Source organism: Patella vulgata, chromosome 2, assembly GCF_932274485.2.
Source record: "Patella vulgata chromosome 2, xgPatVulg1.2, whole genome shotgun sequence".
NCBI classification, from domain to species: domain Eukaryota; kingdom Metazoa; phylum Mollusca; class Gastropoda; family Patellidae; genus Patella; species Patella vulgata.
Window position 1 is genome coordinate 39,663,596 of NC_065880.2, and position 24,534 is coordinate 39,688,129.

The following is a 24,534-nucleotide window of genomic DNA, read 5'->3' on the forward strand; positions in this document are numbered from 1 at the left end:
AAGGACGGTCATCAAAAAATAAAATAATAGGTTGATGAATGTAAAAATGTTATAAAGGTATCTTGAACAGTTTCTGAGATATATTCTAGAATAATAATTATATACCCAGAACTAATTCAAATGTGTAGTAAAAATTCAACAGATAATTTTTTTTACCATGGAAACACATTTCTAATTAGCGAAAGGCACAACTACTATAATAGGTTAATGTTTGTACTAAGTTTCATGAAGATCTCTTGAATGGTTTATTCGATATGCTCCTGAAACAAAAATTGTACTCCTGAAACAAAAATTGTACACCAAAAACTAAGTCAAATTTGTTTCCATGGGAACACAAAAATTATTGAATCCCATAAATTCCAAATTAGCAAAAGGCACAACTACTATAATAGTTTGAAGTTTGTACAAAGTTTCATGAAGATATTTTGAATGGTTTATGAGATATATTCCGGAAACAATACTGTACACCAAAGTTTGTTTCCATTGAAACACAAAAAATATAAATCCCAGAAATTCCTAAATAGCAAAAGGCACAACTACTGTAATAAGTTTATGTGTGTACAAAGTTTCAGAAAGATATCTTAAACGGTTTATGAGATATGACGGACGGACGGAAACACAGACACCATTTCAGTATCCCTCCCTAATTTCGTTTGGCACTGGATAATAAAACATCATTATAGCTTATGTGTATAAACCTTGATCATGGAGAACATTATTCAACTTCATCTTTAATTACATTCTCTGGGGACGAGGGCTGGATGCTAAACATGATCCAATTTTTGTGCAAATGAAATTTTCCTAATTGAATGTATGCTCACGGTGTCTTTGAATGGGACATACCGGTATTAGTTAAAACACTTCCAGTCAAAATGTTTAATTTGTTAAAATACTTACACTTAAACATGCATTATGCAAGAGCTAAATCTGCCTATTGCAGATCTTTCTTTAGGCCTTAAATGTTATCTAAATTAGACATCCATTAACTTATCAAGCCCATAATAAATTTCAATGCCATCGTTAGAATGTGATATTTAGTGAATTTGAATACGTTTTGCGATGGATGATTTAACGTAAAAATGAATAATCAAGACTTTTTTTATATTGTACCAACAGTAGTAATGACGATAGAGGGTAGCCTAAAGTAAAATAGAAACGCTAATATTTTGGTTCAGAGTGAAGCAATTTGACTGAAATTTTCAGCATATTATGTTTTCATTATCTATTTTTTAACTATTATAGCAAGAAGTGTCAGTTCTTTATCTAATCTTACCTTATGTCCCTTTAATATGTTTGATTTTGGTTATAATACTTACATTAAATATGTTTGGTTTGATTAAAATACTTACACTAAATATGTTTGATTTAGTTAAAATACTTACACTGAATATATTTGATTTGGTGTTAGTTATTTCTGTAAAAGCACAGTTATTAAAGATAATAACCACTTCAGCTTGTTTAGATGTATAAGATATATCTGTATACTGATTATTGGTAGTTAGTTCTATCATCTCTTCTGTATGATCTTTAACCAGGGTATTATACGCTATCTCCATATCACATAACATCAACCTTTGTAAAAATTAGAAAAATTCAATTTCAATTTCTTGAAGCTAAATTCTAACTTCACTTACTACTTCAAAAGTTTTGAAATGGGACTATATCAAACATGTGGACTGTGACTAAAAATACTAAAGGATTTTACTGTTTGTTTTTTCATAATTACACGATAAAACTATGAAATGGGGTTTATGTTTTTTTTATTTTTCTGCTCCATCCGGACTAATGAAGACAGGCATACACCATGCAGAGTGTACTATGAGGGAAATATTTCTGAACAGCAGTGCTACAGCTACGGAACCTCGTACTATCCTAATGACTAGACACTGTTTCTTGCCAGGCCCTCCATCCTTCACCACACCAGAAAATCGCAGGGAATTTTTACAGCAAACAACACTGTGGCTCCCTCACAATTTTATAATGATGCTTACTCGGGTTTGTTAATTACCTGTATGTTTCTTCAAGAAGTGGAATATTCTTTAACCCCAAGAGATTATGGTAGACAGACATTACCTCGGCAACAACCTGCAATCAATAAACAATATTAAAACATAGAAACAACATATATTGTGTTTGCTGACAACAATGATGACTACTAAAATTCTAACAAGGACTCATGGCAGTAGAATGAACATAAAGTAGAGATGTGTTGATTTTCAATTACGTTGGTAATGATCTATAAAATGTGTTATCAGCACACATCGGTATTTGCCAATAAATGGTAATTTTTACTAATGTTTTGATCGATATCCGAAGTATATATTACCGACTGCAGACATATAAACTGAAATGAAAAACAGCAGTCATGAACAGGCTTTACATTTCCATTTTTGGTTCTTTTATATGGTGTGAAATATTGACATAACCACTTCAAAAGAAATCTATTCAGAAAATGCTTATTATACCCCCGTCAGACTGGGGTAGCGCCCTTACTGCGCTGTTACGGCGACGGAAAATGGTCTCAGTGCGCGCAAAGAGTGCCATAAGCATTGTAAAAGCTGGGGTGCTGGGGTCTCCAGGGTCGCCAATGATCGGAGAGCCACGGCGTTTGTTTAGAGCATGTTCAAAAAACGCTTTTTTTTCAGGTTTGTAATTTTTGGGGACATTTTCTTGTGTTGTGTTCGCGTTTGTTGGCGACCGTATGCATTTTCTGGTCGCCGTTCAGTCGCAGCAGCGCAGTAAGGACGCCATCCCGGTCTGACGGGGGCATTATGGAACTTAGTGAAGGTACTGATGTGATAAAACTCTACACAAAGTGTCCTCACTCTCACTTAATTAGAACTAAAGTTATCGTGTCCCAAAGCATCAACCAATCAAATTATTTATCTCTGCTTACCATAAGCAGAAAATTCTTATCTTCTAACGCCAAACTCCATCAAGGCATTCACCTAATAAACACCTATGCCAAGTGTGAACATTCTAGCTCAATTAGAATGAGAGTTATTGTGTTCCAAAGTCTTGACCAATCAAAATGCTTATCGCTCTTCTTACCCTGAGCAGAAAATGCTCATTATCGAACTTAGTCAAGGTATAGGTGTAATAAAACTATACACCTAATAAACACCTATACCAAGTTTGAACATTCTAGCTCAATTAGAAAGAGTTATTATGTCCCAAAAAGTGTCACGGACAGACAGATGGGCGGACGGAAGAACCCATTTCAATAGTCCCATGCTTTCTTCGAAAGGCGGGGGACAACAAAATCAGTATGGGAATATGTGATAATTAATGGAACTTAAACTTGATAAGTAAACTATTTTGTTTTAACACTCCACTATACTTAAACTTGATAAGGAAACTAATTTTAACACCTCACATCAAACACCATAGAAACATTGAAACAATAAAGTTAATTAGGTTAAAAATAAGAATATTCTACATAAAGTTTCACACCAGAGACCCATAGATCAAGATATATATACATGTATATATATACATTAATTATCATACACACAATGGTCAGGTAAAGTTTCTACCACATACAGAAAGCAATAACAAACTGTGAAATATATCTTACAATGGTGAGGCAAAGTTTATATCACATACTGAAAAGAATCAGAAACTGTGAAATATACATGTTACAAAAATAATTACCTCATTAGAATTTGAGAATCTGACCGTTTTAAGTAAAGACTTGGGTTGTAGAATATCTGTTAGAAATGGTACTGGTAACGTTGTGCCATAATTTTTGATTATCTGAAATATGGAAGCAATATTCCAACATAAAATTCAATCACATAAAATTTACCATGACAGTTTATAGCAAAAATCTATTGTAAATTTCAATACGGCAATAATCTCCAGCATTTGTGTTTTAATCTCAAAGGCACAATATTCCATATAAAAAGTCAATTATAGAAAAAGAAATGTGATTTAATGTCCTATTGTTCTGTTGAATTATAGACTTTAACTCTTTATCAAAAACATCATATTGGTTCAAATATCATTAAAATTGATCAGTTGATTTCATGATGTCCTCTTGGAACTTGAATCGAGTACAGAAGAATAGCTTGTTTCTATCCATGAACATCATGCATCTAACATACATTTTTTTATTTAATTGTCTAGGGAATTTTCTAAAGAACAACATTTGGCGGTTATTTTTACTAGTGCTCCTACGGTTAGGACTTTTTGTTATTCGAATAGCCGTAGCTATTAACCGGTTAGTAACCGTTAACCGTATGGTATCAATTTTAAACATAAAACAGAGCTTGTCAGGAGCTACGAGTCATTACTCGTGCGCACGCTATACTCGCCTTATAAAAGGCATTACACGCGCAAAAATTTAAGGAATTTTTTCAGACATGAACAATTCTTTAATGAAAATTTAAACTATCTAAGGCCGTAGCTATTTATTTACCTGGTTAACTTGGTTCATTTGAAACATTTTTTTAATTCAATATAACGATAATATACAAAACAATACTCAATTTCCCTTCGTACGTGACAGACGGCGATAATATTACGATTACACAATGTTACTAAGAATAGAATAAAGTAAATTAGAAGGCGTCTATTGATTGGACAATAAAGAAATAATTCCTCGCTTGCAAGTAGAATTTTTATGATTGGTTAATTTAACTGAAAACCAAAGTAGAATTCATTCGAGAAATTACGAGATATGAAACGTGTTCAATGCCGTAACGAATCTAGTATAATGTCATTTTCTAGCCTTTATGATTATATTTTGAATGGTGGTTACGTTTTGAAGTAAATAATAAACAAGGTAGAATATAGTTAGAAATGCCGAGAAGTATTTAGATTGGATTAACAATAGCAAAAGACGAACAAGGTCCGTTGACTTTGCCGTATGACCACGACGAGTGCTATTAATAGTATCATTGTTTAGCAGTCGACATCGTTGGACGACTGTTACATTCTAAAATTTTCAAACATCAAATACAAAATTACAACGGGCAAGTTTTGTTATAAAGAGGAATATAATCAGACACAACTCTATGTAATGGGGGACATCTCCGAATAACCGTACCGTTGAATTCAAACCGTTTAACCGTCCAGTTCTAACCGTTTACGGCTATCCGACTAGTCGTAGGAGCACTAATTTTTACTCAATTTAAAGAAGTAAAATGAATCTTAGCCTTCAGTCACAATGAGGCTTGGATGATTTAAAATGAATATGACAGTCAAATAAATGACAACTCAAATATAACTGACCTTTCTTACAAATGATAACATTGAGACTAAGAACTGTTTATTGACTGGTTTATCTACATATATTAGTGATATAACATAGCTTAATAAAGAATCACTGGATGTTCCACCACCAGACTGGATCTGATTCATCAGAACTTCTAAACAACTATTGGCTAAAAAAAAAAAAAATATATTCATTTCTTCTATCCTTTTATTATACAAGTAAAGGACAAGTTATTAAAGTTCAAACTAACAGTGACTGGCAGTTACCTGTTAACATTATGTTGGTGTCCTAATTTGTTAATTAGAAGTGAAATGAGTTGCGCATTATGAAAACTATTTCAATACTACAGGGCTCAAAATTCACGAAAGCCATCGCGGCCATTGCTGTCGTAAACATGGGAATGGCTGTTGGTAACTATAACATCGATGGCCAAAAATTCCTGTTGTAAATTTCGGAAAAAAATCAATAAAATTACGACAGCCATTGGCCGTAGAAATACCTTAAAGCACATTTCCCGCGATATAACTCTCTATTTTTGAAAAAAATCAAATGATATCTCTATTTTGCATCATTATGTTGTAGTATTGGGTAGTATGTGGTGATATTGAGGTGGTATTGGGTTGGTATTTAGTGGTATTGGGTAGTATTGGGAAATCGCCCCACCCTCTGGAATTGCTCTATTCCGCAAGTTCAACTATAAATACATTTCAAGTAAACATGTACACGCATGTTGATATAATTCAGTCTAACCCTTGAAACTGCTGATCATAATTTCTATCTGGTTTTTCACAGCTTAATCTATGCTAAAATATACTCATATTGATTATTCAACAAGAGCTAAATCTGCCTATTGCAAGTCTTTCTTTAGGCCTGAAATGTTATCTAATTAGTAAATTATTAATTAGACATTAATTAACTTATCCAGACCATAATCAACTCTAGATGGCATCGCTAGCCTGCGATCTTTAGTGGATTGGAATACATTTTTTGTAAAATAATTCAGGCCTCTACAGTTACACATTTACGTATTTTACCTATATTTCTGATATTAAAATAGCACAATTTACAAATATTATTTACTTGAGCTCCCATAAGCATAAAACTATCAAAGATTGCGCCAATATTACGAGCAGAAAAAGATGAAAATACATCACAATTACCAATTACAACAGGGGGGTTATCATGTGCAGATTTACTTAATTGATGCTTTGAGCCTAATAACAAATATTCGGTTTTATCATCATTCAATTTTAGAAAGTTCTTTGACATCCATTTTGTAATTTCACTAATACAGTTCTCAAGTTGCAATTTTGATAAATTGAAAGAAGATGGACAATCAGGTGTAAATGAAATATATAATTGAGTATCATCGGCATACAAATGAAAGCTGAGACCATATTTTCTGACAATATCGCCTAATGGTGACGTATAGAGGGTAAATAAAATCGGACCAAGAACAGAACCTTGGGGAACCCCAGATGACAAAACAGATTCAGACGACGATTTGCAATTAACTAAAATACACTGTTTTCTACCCACAAGATAGCTTTCTAAAAGATTTAATGCAGAGCCACAAATACCGAATTTAAATTGAAGTCTACGTAGAAGAATGGAAGGGTCCACCGTGTCGAAAGCAGCAGATAAATCTAATAAAATTAAAAATGTACATTTTCTATTATCAATTTCCATTAAAATATCATTTGAAACCCGGGTTAAAGCTGTTTCCGTACTGTGAAATTGTTTATAAGCACTTTGAAATGGTTCATACAAACAGTTATCATCTAGATGGGCCTTTATCTGAGAAGCAATACATTTCTCCAATATTTTAGAAATAAAACTTAAGTTAGAGACAGGCCTGTAATTTTTAAAAACATTAGGATCCAGTGTAGACTTTTTAATTAAAGGGGTAACATAAGCTCGTTTGAAAACGTTGGGAATAGTAGCGGAGGATATACAAGAATTAATAATATTGGTAAAAACTGGAATAACTTCGTCTAGACAGTCCTTAAGAACAGAAGTCGGAACAGGATCTAATGAACAAGATTTAGGAGCAGACGATTTAATTAGCTTTAAAACAAAAGATTCACTAACCAAGTTAAATTTTTTTAAATAAACAGAATTTTCTAACTTATCAAAATCATGAGCGTTAAAGTCAACAGTTTTATTTAAATCATCAAGTTCAGTTCGTATTTTCTGTATTTTTATTTGAAAGAAATCAGAGAATAAATTTGCTAGTTCAGTGTCATTATCATTGTCCGGGAGAATAGTACGCTCAGCATTATGGTCCAAAAGGGAATTCACAACTTTATACAGGTCTTTTTGTCTGTTTTCGCCATTTTCTATTTTATCAGAGTAAAATTTAATTTTAGCGTCTTCAATTAATTTATTCACATTGTTTTTTATAGATTTATAAATCTGTTTATGGACATGTAGATTTGTTTTCCGCCACAGATGTAAGATTTAGATAAAGAACTAGCCATTCTTGCTATAATAGTTTGAAAGTAGATGATGTAAAATGAATAATTTGAAAATTTCATTCAAATTACTCTATTGCAAGCGAAGATATTAGCCTTTGAAGGTTTGACAGACGTGTGCAATAATTTCAACCACCGTACTGGTTGATCGAAGCTAAGTCTCGGTCCTCCATATTTGATTAAATCAAAATATCGCCGAACCATTCTAATCTATTTAATATCGGAGAAATCTGATGCCATCGACAGTTAATTAAGGCCTGGATCAGTTAATTAATGTCTAATTAATACTTTAGAAAACATTTCAGGGCTAAAGAAAGACCTGCAATATGCAGATTTAACTCTTGCATAATGCATGTTTAATAAGTAATAATTAAGCTGCTGTAATTTGTTAACGTAACCGATATTTCTATTTGCGTAACCAGGAAATTGGTCGCATATTTTTGATCTGGTGCGACCGCATGTAACCGTTTGGTATCGTTCGCGTGAAATTTTATGGCCTGTAATTAAACGTAAAAATGGATAATCAAGACTTCGAGGATTGCCTAAAATTCAAAAACTAATATCTTGGTTCAGAGTGGAGCAATATGACTGAAATTTTCAGCATATTCTATTTACGTTACATATTTTTTAACTATCACAGTGAGATCTGTCAACTTTTTATCTGATCTCCCATAATGGCCTTTAAGAAAACAAAATCCAAATAATTCCACGGGCTCGGTTTCAAAAGAGGCCCATCTATAGGGTGACCCATGCACTCTACAGAAATACAGTCCACTGCTGATAGTTCGAGACTACCACTGAAGCGTGCACATTCGCCGTGTCGAGACCAACTTTCTGACAGTATGATACTATAAATAGTCATGGCACGTGCAATTCTCTACAAATCTATCAACTATTACAGCCGTAAAAAATTTATTGTTGACGATTTTGAATAGCAGTAAAATTAAGCTTCATGGTTATTACAGCAGATTCAGAAATTACGTTTGTTTCATTTTTTAAATCTCTTTATCATTAACTGTACCGTTAAGAGCGGCATCTTTTGGTTTAGTACAAATAATATCTCTGAAACACTCGGGTTAGACAGGAACATGATACTAGCAGTAGTTTCATTTTACTTTTACAAGCTTCTTAAAACAATTGTTGAGCTAGCCAACGTGCTTATTTCTAAATTCAATTTCTTGTTCTAGCTTTCTGTTACGTTTCGTAAAAAAGTAGTCTTGATTATCCCGACCTGTCAATCAGACGTAGAATGGTCGATAGACTGGTTAAGCGGGACTAATTTCAAAACAAGGGCACGTAACCTATCTTTTACTCAAAAGTGTCTGGATGTTATGGAGGACACATGGAACCAGTTTTCAGTCTATTATTTATAGATGATTAATGGTCATAGCTTATTAGGTACAACATGATCGTTTATTTAGTGACTATAATTGTGTGAAACTGATTTGAGGCTTGGCAAATATATAATTGTGGCATAATTGTCGAGATATTTGGAGATATTTATTTATGGTGGGTCACCCTACCATCTAGAGATTTTAGCAAAGATTATAAGTTGTGTGTTTTGACCATATCCCATTTATATTGTCTGCAGAGAATGATTAATGTTGACAAATTTTGAATTTATCACATGTAATTAAATACTAAAAAGAACTGAACCATTTTTGAACTGATATTCCTTTCTGAGATTCAACTTTCACAATATTTTGTTTGCAAAGCATTAATTATCTCAAAAGATGAACAAAGACTTATAAATAATCTACCAACTATGTTTTACTATTTTTAATGAATCATTTAAATCTTACCAGCTATTAGAACACATTCAGAATAAAGTGATTTAGCCACACTTTCAATACTTCTAATAACTCTCTCTTGAATCTAAAAATATAAAATAGTTTTGATCACACTACACACAGATGTAGCTTCAAGTTACATCATCCAAGAAAATCTACCTTTTTTCTATCATTAAACATAGCTTGCAACAAATCAAATTTATTAGCCTGACACAACCTGTTTCCATTTTACACCCCAAAAATAGTCATTTTGTAAGATACTTACGCTAACCACCTCCTCTAATGACATTCGACCACCTTTATTTACAGTAAAACTATCACCTAGACAGTTCAATACAGTTGTAAATACACGTAATAAGGATGATATCTTAGTCACACATTCATCAGCTGTAGGTAATTCATCTTCTATTGATCCCTGTCCTCCAATACACAATACCAAATCCTGTATAACAAAATAGATCTAAATTGTTTCACAATCTATATACACAGAGAAAAAAGTATAGCAACACCACTATTTGAATATAGTGCGAGTGCTTGATCAGGTATGTTAGTTATTTTACGTTCTGGAAGGTATTCAATCTTCCTGAACTGCCTCGACAAAACACTGAACCAGTCCTTGCCAATGATTTCATTACAAGAAGCTAAATTTTTAATTAGAATAAGAAAAAAAATAATCATCAGGTCAACTTACTTCAGAATAAGCTTCCATGTCCTCCAGAAATTGTCCTAATAATGTGACAGAGAAAGATAAATCTGACATCCAGAATTTACGGAAACTAACCAGAGCCTCAGATGTATAGCTAATTAAACTCTCTTTCTGTGTAGAATCAATATGCCAACCAACTAATATATCTACTGTATCCTTTAATGGAAATAACAAAATAAGATATCATAAGAATATGATACTGCATCCCTATATAAATACAAAATATAAAGTTTAAGACATACTTAATAATAACAGTACTAGTCACATGAAATGCTGGGTTTTACTTTTTGTATATATTCTAATATTTAGACCATTTTCAGTGCATTTTTTGATTTTAAATACTCTAAATCTCTGCCAAATCAATATATTTTCACAGAAATGATATTAGTTTTCGGATTGTATATTTGAATATTAGTTTATTTCACTAATCAATAGCAGTAAGTTTTTCATGAGACAAAAAAGAAATCAAATCAGTTTAAATAGCCTTGAAAAGCTATTTGTTTTCGACTTGTTAAACATTTATATGAGTACTAAAGACTACCACCACCTGTCAATTAATATTATTATTATTATTACCCTAAAGTGAAGACTAAAGACATGAGGATGTACTTTAGCTACATATAATATAACATCAACAACAGATCGTAATAATTCTGGTGTATCAGCATTCTCTAATAACGTCCAGATTCTCTCCATAACATACTGCAAAATACATATTACATTTTGGTAAATAATTTACAATATGAAAAATGGAATAGTATAAATTCATAATAGGATCATGCAAAAGCTAATTTCATTCATTCTTTATGTATTTCCCAAAATATCATTGTTACTTCTTGACCGACATTAATGTACTCACTCCAATGAGATCAGCAGCGGTATGTTTCTTTTCATCACATTTCAATGTCTGCAATTACAAGGAAGCACATATATTAAAAATCAGTCATTTTGTATACTATGAATTGAACCAGATAAAACAAAATAATATTTACTGTCTCATTGAGGTTTTTTTTCATGAAAGATGAGGGAAATACCCATCAGTACAAAATCATCAAAAACTGGAAAGCATATATTCTGCATTGGCTGTAATGTTTTGTTCATTTTAGTCAGTCAAACTAAAAATTACAGTAAATACTGCTATATAATATTATATATCTACGTACAAGTTTCCACATCTTTATCACTGTACTTTTACAAATTTAACTAATTGTATGTCTTTCTGATTTTACAGTTAAATTTAAACAATCAATGATATCAATAGTATAACACAAGATTACCTCTAACAGAGCAAGTAGATACAGTGATTTGATTTCATCTTCTTGTACACTCTCCATTTGATTAAACAACCAATCAAAATATCTGTAATAATAGGCATTCTAAAACGCTAGATGTTTGTGGTATGGGCGAAGTATCAATCTCTATCTTAATTTAATCAGTTTTAAACTACAGTCACAGATTTCAGTAGGTACTGGGAAACTGTCTGTATGTAACTGCACCACAGCAAACATACTGACACTGCACCACATCAAACATACTGACATGATTGTAACAGACATAACTGCAGTTTAGAAAGTTGTGACTAGTCAAACGAAAACCGGCTTCAGAGAATAATCAGGATTAGGATAATCATTTCTTTAAAATAGAATTAAATTCTATAAATTATGTTCATCAGAGTTGACTATAAACATTTTAAAACAATTACAACTTAAAAGCCAAGTAAAAAAGGAAATGAAGAATTGAGGCATAGAGATTTTATCAGAACAAATAAATCAATAGACTAAATAAAGTATAGTTACTGTCTATTGACTAATCTGACAATGATTTATTAATTAACATGTTATATGATAGATTGTTATGGGATTTTTGTATCCCCAATTCTTACCCTTGCATGTCTGGTCCCATGGTACTCCCCACCACACCGATACACAGAGCAACCTCAGTTTTAACATCTCTATATGATCTGCAAATAGAATATTATAAAATCTTTAGCCAAAAACATTTATTGAAGACAAAAAAAAATATAATACATAGTGTAAGGAAGACATATTTTTAATAAATCAGTATCTTAAAACTATACATAACCTCACCCACCTTTCAAAGAATATTGAATGTAGGGCACCAAGAATGTCATCACTTGTTTTGGTTGTCGCCTATAAACAAACATAAAATAACACAAATTTATAAGAAAGATTTGGAAAATCAACATTCATCAAACTGACCTAGTCTACCCGTATCTGAAAAATACCCTATTTTGTAAACAATCATCTATGTATAAATTACTTCAATGTTATACAGGTTAACTGCTTACACAGGTTTACTGTTGCATTTTTTTACATTGTATTTTCTATCAAACTAATGTTAAAATTGTGTAAATTCATAATTAATTAATATGAGTTTAACATACTCTATGCCCTTCTCCTGTATGTAAAAATTCTTTGAGATTTCTGGCTGATATTGATCTTCTTTCTTTATCATTATTTATGATAACTTTTCTCATCAATTTCGACAGACGAGATTCATCAGAAAAACATTTGTTGGCATCTATGAATAAAATTAAAATAACATAGAACTGTATTAAAAAGATTTCCAAGAGGATCACTAAATTGACAATTTCTAATATTGATAAGCTGATATTAATACACCATAATAATAATAAAGACTGAATTTACAGAATAAGATACAGACAGGATCATAGTAACTTTGAAATGGACAATTTCTTGGAATGTCACAATCTGAATAAAACACAGATCCTGTTTCATATTTTTTTTATAGTTCAAATTTCGTTTTACTACACCAGGATCTGGAAGAGTTATTATATAATTCGCTTTCTGGATGATGTGAAGGATTAGCCAATGAAACGGTCTGTTACAGCGAGTTTTTGGCATGGATACATGGCACTGTGGGTAACCCACTAGAAACATCAACGCTAATTGGTTAATCAAATGTCTGACATCATAGGGTCAAAAGTTGCTTGTATGACCTCTGATGCAACCTTCCACTACAACCGGTCAGATCTTAATGTAGTAGAGGCCATCAAAAGTATAAAAAAAAATGAAACGAAATATAGATATGTATTTTAATCAGATTGGGAATGTCAAAATCAATCTATCAGCTGATATTACATGTAATATACCATATCGCAATATAGATGTTATGAAGTATCATCACAACATAAACTTTGATATAACAATATTTTCATTCGTCATTAAATAGTAGTCCCCCCAAAAAAAAAATCCAGTTAGTGATCAGTGAAATAGGAATCACATGTTCAATCATAGTGTTGGCCGAGAAAGTTCATACAAATTTTCTGGTGTGGTTCCCCCATGTCAGTGGAGCTGGCCAGAGGTCCTGGTATGGGACAATGTAAAGTCCTTTGGATGGGATTGAAAACAGGTCCTGTGTGCACATTGGCATGCATGTAAAAAAACCCTTGACAGTTGGAATTCGATATAAGAGTAGTCCGTAGTGCTGCTGTCCGGGCAAAATTTTCCTCATAGCACACTGTATGGCGTATGCCCATCTTCATTAGCCCAGTTAAACCCCATTTCATTTCATTTCTCCCTCTGTTGTTTTCAGACTTTACCATAGTTGTCTTTCCTTCAGTTAATGATAATGCTTCCAGTCATTTATTTCATTTTGGTGTTTAACAACTTGCTGTTCAGAACCAACAAAACTAATGAAGACAGGGAAATCCTGCCCTAGAGATATTGAATTCAAACAAGGGGAACCTTGATGGAAAATTCAGAGATACTTTCTTGTCCAACAATGGGAAAATTTATACGAACAAAATATACATGTAAGGATCTGTGTTAAATAGTTGTCACTTAGTGACTTATCATCGAACAATTATTTCCTGTAGCCTATTGAGATTTATAGCCTATAAAACTAACTGGGGATTTCTTTCAAATACATTTATGGCTGCATTGCACTATCATTTTGGCTTGCAATAATCATTTTGTGCACATCATGAACAAAGTCCCGAAATTCACATGGCTATAAATTATTTTGGCAGTGCCAACAATAATTTTGTCTAAGCTGAATCTATTAAACTTCAATGTATTGAATCAGGAGCATAAGACAATTACAAATGTAAACTAAAAAAAAAAACCAAACATTTATTGTTGACCCTTTTAGAACTTGTTTCATATTTCATTTCATTTTGTAATGCAAACAGATTTTTGGAATAGGCCAACATCCAGATGATAAATATCCTCTTAGTAACAAGAGACAATATGCCAGTTCTGTTAGTGCTAATTTTTTCCCATTTACCTACAGGTAATTACCAGAAGTATTGTCATAACATATTATTAATATAAGTTTATGGTTTACAAACTCAGAAACTGTGACGCTTCAACCATAATGCGACACATCACACATGTTCATGTTGTGATAAGCAGATTGTCAATGCTAAAACTTGTCAGTATGGACTACCTGTTGTCAAATAAACATAACTATCTTCACAAGATGGCTCATTGTCTAATTCATTCCAACTATAAACATTGCAATCATTATCCTCCTCAAACTCTTCCATCTAAATACACCTTCACATCTAGTCACTATACAGCACAGTTTAATCCACTACTGCACACACACTTCACACTGTACCAAGGTCAAGGTCAATATGTAGGGATCATAGGTCAAGTATCAAGAGTGTAATGTAAGTAATACTGTACAGTATGGTACATTTATGTCAGCTGTTTAGAATGCAAGTAGGTCATTAAACAATAAATTATACCACTAAACCAGTTGTTTATGCAGAAGTTGTATACTTGATAATTTTGTGATAAGAGTAAAGATATGTTTTTTTAAATGCTGTTTATAACATTACATTGAAATGTTGTCTCTAATTAATTGATAATATAGTCATATTTTTATCAATCAAGTGACATATTTATGAATTCTAATCTATTAAAAATGCATTCCAACAAAAGTATTTATCAGGTGGTTATTTCCAATAAAAGTATGGCAATTTTGGTATAAGGTAGAGACACTCAATATTACTTGAAAAATACTGGATTCCCTAATTTCCCTAAAACAACCCATGGAGCGTGCACTCACTAAATGTTAGCTTGACAATTATGGCTGTCTGCTCGAGTGACGACAAAGGTTGCACATGCAGATTGTCTGACCTCTTTTCAACAGGGAGCGCTTAATGTATGTTGATAAACATGATGACTAGCAGACGTGGTAAAATTGAGAGACTAAAATGTACAGTATATTCTAAAACTAAACTGCTGAAAAATATGTGGGCAGATGATAATCTGAGATTTTACCTAGGCTTCGATATATAGCGTAAATAAGATATCATCTTTTATATGCAAGGAATTCTTACCCAGCTTGACATGGATTCTTTAGATTTTTTTTTATAGCTTGGTGTATTTCCTCCTGAATACAATGTTTTGAAGCAAATAAAGTTTGAATATGTTTTTAGTCCAAATAAATCATCAAATAATAAAGACTGAATTTATAAAAATCATTAGAGATACGTCTAAAAAAAACTTACATGTACATACTCTTTCTTTAAAAGTGGCTTGTGTTTTATCTTAAAATCTTTTTTTTTTATTTTGGGTGTGTGTGTAAATTAGTAAAATATTATGTACCTGATCAGACATAATAATTGTGTAGCAAACTATATTGCAAACCCGCCGATTCTTTTTTCTACCTCAACTACACTAGCTGTCATCCTACCCACACCCTCAAAAATCTACCCTTCAATCAGGCACTCCGTATAATAAGAATATCCAGCACATCAGAAGAACTGAAGAAATCTCTCACACTGCTGAAGCAACGACTGAACTGTAGAGGTTATCCTAACAACGTCATACATCAAGGGATCACCAAAGCGCTCAAGGCACCTCTATCCAATCCCTCCAAAACTATTGATCTTTCAACCAATATCCTCACTTACACCACCAAATTTCTACCAAAAACCAACCTGAAATCGATCATCACCACCAACCAAAAACTATTAGAAAACCATGGAGACACTGAATTTCTTCAAAACTGTCAAATTAGAATATGCTACAAAAGAAATCAAAATTTGAGAGATCTACTCATCAAATCCGATATACCCAACACAGACATCAACAAACCACGAGGCTGCTACAAATGCAAAAGAAACTGCATTTGTTGCAAACTTCTATTAGAATCCACCAAAGTAAAATCAAGTTACAACGGCAAAACCTACAAAATTAACAACAATCTTGATTCATTGTAACACTAAATTTATTATTTATCTAATAACATGTATCAACTGCCAAATCCAATATGTCGGGCAGTCCGGCAACTCTCTAAAAATCCGTTTTTACGGACATACCAACGATATCCGAAAATTTAATGACACCCCCGTAGCCAAACATTATCGCTAAATCGTCACGTAACACCAACGTCAGATTACGTCACGAAGAATCGATTATCAAGCTCTTAGCAACACAAGCTCCTGGAGGTTTGAACGAACAAACTTAAGAAAAACCGAAGATGGGATTCGAATGTCCGTTCTGCAGTAAAACATTTTTAAACGGAAGTAATAGTAAAAAACACATTAGAAATGTGCATAAAATTACAACCATCAAAAAGAAAAGAAGAGAAGGGATGACATACCAAAAGTCAACCGCACCAGTGGACAACTCTGTCAATAAGAAAACCGAAAAAGCCGCAAGTTCAACCATCAAGAAAAACGATAACGCTGAAAGAAATCAAGCACAATCAATACCAATTTTACCACCATCAACGTGGATTCGACCCTTTGAAGCAAGACCAAAATTTATTTACGTAAACGGCTTTAAATATGAACTAAAAGTTGAAAACAATCAAATGATTACTCATCCATATAAAGAAGAGAATCCAGAAAGTACCAGCCCAGTTCCCGTCAACAACACCAATAAAGAAGAAACAGCCACCGCCACCGCTATCTTAGAAGAAATTAATGACAATTATTTTATTTAAATATGCGATAATTCACCTAATTTTTACTGTCAAAATTAAACCTAAATCACTATTTAATTTACTCTAATAATTTTATTATCTTTAATTTATTATTTTAAAAATCATTTTGTACATACAAATAAATTTAACGATCCTTATCTTTAACAATCCATAATTTGAACAATCCTTAATTTTAACAATCCTTTACTGTTTAACCAATCATTGTACATAAATTTAAAAATCCTGTGACGTCATCTCTTTTGTTTGTATATAAGGTGTCACAGGATTTATAAAAAATCATTCTTGATAAATGGTATTACCCGAAACGTTGATTCATATAAAGATCTTTAAAATCTACAAGTCTGTTGCTGGTTCTGTTTGACGGGGATTCTTTAATTTTTACTCATTCTACTACTCCGCCCCGCCGGCATCATTTTTTGATCCAGTCCCGACGCAGATGTACCAGCCTGTCCAGCTATCTTTTTAACTCAAGGGAGTGTTGCCGTACCCCTCTCCGTTTTCCAGTTTACTCTATCCAGGCACGGCGAGCATCTTTTTTAGATCCACTCCTCTAGGAAAGCTTTTTTAGCCGCCTTCCTTCTTTTTAGTACTGCCAATGGACAACCTCAACAAAAAGAGAAAAACAGCTGATGAACCAGATATTTTTGTCTCTACTACCAACTTCAACAACAAACGTCTTCCAGAAAACGCTATCCCGTACCTCAAAACTTACCGCAAAATTCGAACCGGTCTATTTAAATGCCAACAACACATTGAATTTCTAGACAAATGTATCACCAATCGCTTCATACCTAAGGGTTTGAGCCAGAATAAATTAACTCCGCAGACTCCTACTTTTCCCTCCAAATATCTAATACTTTGGGAAGCCGCACATCAAGATTTTGGAAAAGCACTTACGAGAATCCTATCCAACTATTGGAAAGAAAGAAAAACCTACTTGGAGAAAGAAATCACAGAAATTGAAACAAGCATCGAAGAATTAGACGCCACTCCAGAAATCAAAAAAGAAATTTACGATATCGTCAATCGCTTTATTGAAGACTTACCCTCTAAAAGTAATAATGCCAACAAGAAGATTTCAACGTCGCCGAGAAACTAATGAAGAACTAGATGAATTAATTCTAAATCTATCCGACTTTCATTTAACCAGAGAACATAAATTAGCATTATCACTCGGATTATCTTTTATACCCACACCCCGCGTCAATCAACTACAGAAAAATATAGATGCTAAATTATTCGAAAGAAGTATACGCCTGAAACACTTTTTCAGAAATCACCCCACACGTCTTGAAACTTATAATCCTTTTACCAAAACCAATGGTTGGACACCCCCAAAAACCAATATCAACAAAATAGAAGAATTCATACACATCACCACTCGAGATCTAAGAGAAATTAGACCTCCTATTAGATTACGGAAGAATATCAACAACTCGCATTTTAAACTCCTACAAGAACTTGGAAAGAACACAGATATAATCATCAAACCAGCAGATAAAGGCGGAAAAATAGTACTAATGAACCGAGAAGACTACATCAAAGAAGGAATTCGTCAACTCAGTAATACCAAATTCTACAAACCAACTCGTATAGACACCACGAACAAAATCAACAATGAAATAGATAAATTCCTAATTTTTCTTTCAAAAAAAGAACTCTTACATCCACAAACGATCAAATATCTAAGAACAAAACATCCAAGAACTCCTATTTTTTATATGCTACCAAAGATCCACAAAATCAACAATCCTGGCCGACCTATTGTCTCAGCAGTCAACTCACCAACAGAAAAAATCTCGGAATTTCTAGATTATCACCTAAAACCAATTGCCATGGCATCAGAATCCTACATCAGAGATACTTCAGATTTTCTCAACAGACTAAGGAATATTAAAGATATTCCTGCCGATAACATTTTATGCACCGCCGATGTATCCAGCCTTTATACCTCCATTCCACACAATCTAGCCATGACATCCTGCAAAGAAGCACTCCAAAAACGAGAAGATCAAACTATACACACCTGGATCTTATTAAGATTTCTAAACTTAATACTAAAAAAGAACGCTTTTAAGTTCAACGGAAAACATTATCACCAGATTTTAGGCATCAGCATGGGAACCAAATCAGCACCTAACATAGCGATCCTAGTTATGAATCAAATAGAAACAGACTACCTCAAAAAATCCACGATTAAACCTACAGTATGGTGGCGCTACATTGATGACATCTTCTTCATTTGGCCATCTAGTCGAGATGAACTTTTTTCATTCATGGATGGACTAAACCAACATACTCCTGGAATCAAGCTCACCCTAGAACACAGCCTTAACTCTTTTAACTTTCTCGATGTCACCGTATATCGGGACTCTAATCTAAACATCCAAACCAAACTATATTGCAAACCCACCGATTCTTTTTTCTACCTCAACTACACTAGCTGTCATCCTACCCACACCCTCAAAAATCTACCCTTCAATCAGGCACTCCGTATAATAAGAATATCCAGCACATCAGAAGAACTGAAGAAATCTCTCACACTGCTGAAGCAACGACTGAACCGTAGAGGTTATCCTAACAACGTCATACATCAAGGGATCACCAAAGCGCTCAAGGCACCTCTATCCAATCCCTCCAAAACTATTGATCTTTCAACCAATATCCTCACTTACACCACCAAATTTCTACCAAAAACCAACCTGAAATCGATCATCACCACCAACCAAAAACTATTAGAAAACCATGGAGACACTGAATTTCTTCAAAACTGCCAAATTAGAATATGCTACAAAAGAAATCAAAATTTGAGAGATCTACTCAGCAAATCCGATATACCCAACACAGACATCAACAAACCACGAGGCTGCTACAAATGTAAAAGAAACTGCATTTGTTGCAAACTTCTATTAGAATCCACCAAAGTAAAATCAAGTTACAACGGCAAAACCTACAAAATTAACAACAATCTTGATTCATTGTAACACTAAATTTATTATTTATCTAATAACATGTATCAACTGCCGGATCCAATATGTCGGGCAGTCCGGCAACTCTCTAAAAATCTGTTTATACGGACATACCAACGATATCCGAAAATTTAATGACACCCCCGTAGCCAAACATTTTAGTACCACGGGACACAAATTTCAAGCCCAAATTATCGCTAAAACGTCACGTAACACCAACGTCAGATTAAGTCACGAAGAATCGATTATCAAGCTCTTAGCAACCCAAGCTCCTGGAGGTTTGAACGAACAAACTTAAGAAAAACCGAAGATGGGATTCGAATGTCCGTTCTGCAGTAAAACATTTTTAAACAGAAGTAATGGTAAAAAACACATTAGAAATGTGCATAAAATTACAACCATCAAAAAGAAAAGTAGAAGGGATGAGATACCAAAAGTCAATCGCACCAGTGGACAACTCTGTCAATAAGAAAACCGAAAAAGCCGCAAGTTCAACCATCAAGAAAAAAACGATAACGCTGAAAGAAATCAAGCAGAATCATTACCAATTTTACCACCATCAACGTGGATTCGACCCTTTGAAGCAAGACCAAAATTTATTTACGTAAACGGCTTTAAATATGAACTAAAAGTTGAAAACAATCAAATGATTACTCATCCATATAAAGAAGAGAATCCAGAAAGTACCAGCCCAGTTCCCGTCAACAACACCAATAAAGAAGAAACAGCCACCGCCACCGCTATCTTAGAAGAAATTAATGACAATTATTTTATTTAAATATGCGATAATTCACCTAATTTTTACTGTCAAAATAAAACCTAAATCACTATTTAATTTACTTTAATAATTTTATTATCTTTAATTTATTATTTTAAAAATCATTTTGTACATACAAATAAATTTAACGATCCTTATTTTTTAACAATCCATAATTTTAACAATCCTTTACTGTTTAATCAATCATTGTCATAAATTTAAAAATCCTGTGACGTCATCTCTTTTGTTTGTATATAAGGCGTCACAGGATTTATAAAAAAGCATTCTTGATAAAGGGTATTACACCCGAAACGTTGATTCACATAAAGATCTTTAAAATCTACAAGTCTGTTGCTGGTTCTGTTTGACGGGGATTCTTTAATTTTTACTCAATAATATTTTCAGTAAAGTGATAGTGAAAAAACATTAATCAGTCAGGAGGTAATTGCTAGTTGAAATATTGCTAGCCGGATGTGGACAGTGTGCTTGACAAGGCATATATTGGATGTGGGCGTGGCCTGCCTCTGGTTTTGTACACGGTACAATCACCAAGTTTGTTCTACAAATTGAAAATAAGTATGGCGATTATTTTTTTTATCTAATTATTTCTGTAGTTTTGTAATCAGAGTTCAGTTAATATACTAGATTGTTTTGGGTTTTTTTTATCTTGACATAACTATACAGGTAGTTTAATAGTTTGTAAACACATTTTATCAATACACTGAAGTGTAATTATTAGATCCATTTCATGATTGTACAACACATGATTATTTATCATCTTATCTCAATAAATCTATGCACAAAATTGTTTTCGATTTTTTTTAAGTGTTACCCCTTTCGTTGTTAAAAGTTTTTGACAATGTTTTTATTTGTAATCCTACTGTGCCAAGAGTTAGACCACTCTATCTGTATCAATAGCTTATTAATGCTAGAATATGGCTAAAATAGAGTTTAACTAAAGTCCATAGCCTACAACTTGTAGATGAATGGATGGTCGGGCAAAGAAAAGTATCCAGTTGTTTGTGTCACCATGCGGCAACGAAAAGTGTCTACTTGTTTGTGTGGTACAAAAAACGGAGGTCCTGTGTCGAAACATTGGTACTGTAGGTGTGCAAGTGTGGAATCAAAGAAGAGTACGTGGAAACGCAACTGTACAGACAAATCTTTCTTCGTTTGATTAGAGCAAAATCCAAAATTAAAGTAAACCCAATTCCATATCACCACACTCATTAACGCAAGCTAAAATAAAAGATACCCAGGCATGGCCTCAAACATGTCTGGCACTGAAAGGATCAATTTCGAGTATTGTCGATTGTCATTTTTGCTGTATCATTAAATACATCACAAACATACTTTAAATACTCTTGCCATTAAAATAATGGTCTGAATCGGTTAAAAATCTGGTACCAATCAATCAGGAATTTGGTCCTAATCCGCCATGGTCCCAATTTGCAGCATACCATTAGTTAAACCTTGCAAAGTATTACTTAAAGGAGCTAAATCGCTAATATTCTGGACCTAGAAATTGGCACAAATGGGTCGCAACACATATAATAATGTAATATGAATTTATATAAACTGTTTTACATTCATCCGTGTCCGTTTTACTGTGAATTGTCATCAGTTATGTTCGGCGCAAGTCAGTTTCTAGCTCTGGTTATTCCAGTCAACACCGATATTATTTATTGCCCATGCTCTCCAAAAAAGAACATGATATCACCGTTTGACATGACTTGTGGAATATGTCTAGCCTCATTCTTTTAGCACCTTGTTACAAATGGCGCCGACGGCTGAAACGCATTATGGTATACGATTCGTGTACCAATGGTAAAATGTTTATTTTGTGTTAAATATTGGATATCAGAAGCCCATCTTCTCCAGGTAAGATCACAACACCAATGCTGATTTAAATTGCAAAAATAATCGTGTTTTTAATGTCGAAGACTTTGGATGATATTGAGTTACTGACTTAGCTACTTTAACTTCAAGAAGTTTCTCAAATAAATGCAAGTGGTTTCAGCCAATTAACACTTCCATTGGATTTCACATAAGGGAAGTTGTGAAATAAAATAAGGTGCTCTTGAAATTTAAACACCAAACAACCAAAGTCATACCACAAATCATAACAAATAACCTACATGTATCAAGTCAGTAACATTGTAAAGAATATGCACGATACAATGCTGGGTCAATTCCTGGTGTCGTGAATAATAGCTCAAACAAGCTTGAAGAATATGAGGCGAAAATTGTGGTAGTACATGTATGACGGCTCCTGGAAACATATACTAAATATACTAAAATTAAAGATACATTTTGGGAGATTAAATAAAGAGCTGGCAGTTCTCACTATAATAGTTAGAGATAGGTTGCCAGGCAACGAAACTTACGCCCACAGCAACTAAATCGCCCGGGCATTTAACAAGAGCTGTCACATATTTTTACTTTCTTTGGGTAATGAAACATTTATAATACACTAAAATCTGATTAAGAGTATCAAATCATTAACGTAATTATCAGAAAATCATTAGAATTTGTTTGGTTTTTATAAAGTTCTGCCCATGCTAACGTTTAGTATACAAAACATTTAATATTATGGATTTAGCTGTTCATGTTATCAAAATTCATTGAAAATCAAGATACTTGTTCGTCTCAAGACCTTAAACTCTGTGTATCAATCTGAAGTCAATCGGATGATAACTTTAGCTTCTTCTAGAGCATCCACAAGATATTTTGAAATGATCAAGGGCCATACATGTAACTCTGGCAGTAATTATCGGAAATTGCTGAATATCAATAGACTTCTTCAACTAATGACCTTAAACACTGTGTATAAATTTAAAGTCAATCGGATATTAACTTGGGCCTCTACGTACAGCATACCCAAGATATTTTGAAGTGATCAAGGGTCATTACTCTGGCAGAAATTATCGAAAATCGCTTCTTCTAGAGCATCCACAAGATATTTTGAAATGATCAAGGGCCATACATGTAACTCTGGCAGTAATTATCGGAAATTGCTGAAAATCAATAGACTTCTTCAACTCATGACCTTAAACACTGTGTATAAATTTAAAGTCAATTGGATATTAACTTTGGCATCCATAAGATTTTTTGAAATGATCAAGGGCCATAACTCTGGCAATAATTATCGGAAATCGCTGAAAATCAATAGGCTTCTTCGTCTCATGACCTTAAACACTGTGTATAAATCTAAAGTCAATCGGATATTAACTTTGGCCTCTACAGTGTCCTCAAGATATTTTGAAGTACTCATGGGCCATAACTCTGGCAGTAATTATCAGAAATCGCTGATAATCAATAGGATTCTTCGTCTCATGACCTTAAACACTGTGTATAAATTTAAAGTCAATCAGATATTAACTTTAGCCTCTAGAGCGTCCACAAGATATTTTGAAGTGATCAAGGGCCATGACTCTGGCAGTATCAGAAATCACTGAAAATCAATAGGCTTCTTCGTCTCATGCCCTTAAACACTGTGTATAAATTTAATCGGATATTAACTTTAGCCTCTAGAGCGTCCACAAGCAATTGTGGACGCCAGACCGAAGGACAGGGGCGACAACAATATATGACCACATTTCAATGTGGGCGTATAAAAACTAGATAATGTAAGTAAAGGGAATTTGCTGAAAATTTCAGTCAAATTGATCCACT

At 33.3% G+C, this 24,534-nt stretch overlaps 1 protein-coding gene across 1 annotated transcript in view; it reads right to left on the reverse strand.

Annotated features, from left to right (window-relative positions):
* Positions 1 to 24,534, reverse strand: part of LOC126812575 (serine/threonine-protein kinase SMG1) — a 72,716-nt gene that overhangs the window by 45,760 nt on the left and 2,422 nt on the right. The window contains exons 2-14 of the mRNA XM_050539032.2: positions 12,593 to 12,729; positions 12,280 to 12,338; positions 12,071 to 12,148; positions 11,466 to 11,547; positions 11,048 to 11,095; positions 10,765 to 10,890; positions 10,174 to 10,344; positions 9,748 to 9,924; positions 9,495 to 9,567; positions 5,236 to 5,387; positions 3,655 to 3,756; positions 2,009 to 2,085; positions 1,383 to 1,572 (exon numbers count right to left, since the gene is read on the reverse strand). Of these exons, the coding sequence (XP_050394989.1) occupies positions 1,383 to 1,572; positions 2,009 to 2,085; positions 3,655 to 3,756; positions 5,236 to 5,387; positions 9,495 to 9,567; positions 9,748 to 9,924; positions 10,174 to 10,344; positions 10,765 to 10,890; positions 11,048 to 11,095; positions 11,466 to 11,547; positions 12,071 to 12,148; positions 12,280 to 12,338; positions 12,593 to 12,729 (1,472 nt within the window). The remainder of the gene's footprint in view (positions 1 to 1,382; positions 1,573 to 2,008; positions 2,086 to 3,654; positions 3,757 to 5,235; positions 5,388 to 9,494; positions 9,568 to 9,747; positions 9,925 to 10,173; positions 10,345 to 10,764; positions 10,891 to 11,047; positions 11,096 to 11,465; positions 11,548 to 12,070; positions 12,149 to 12,279; positions 12,339 to 12,592; positions 12,730 to 24,534) is intronic.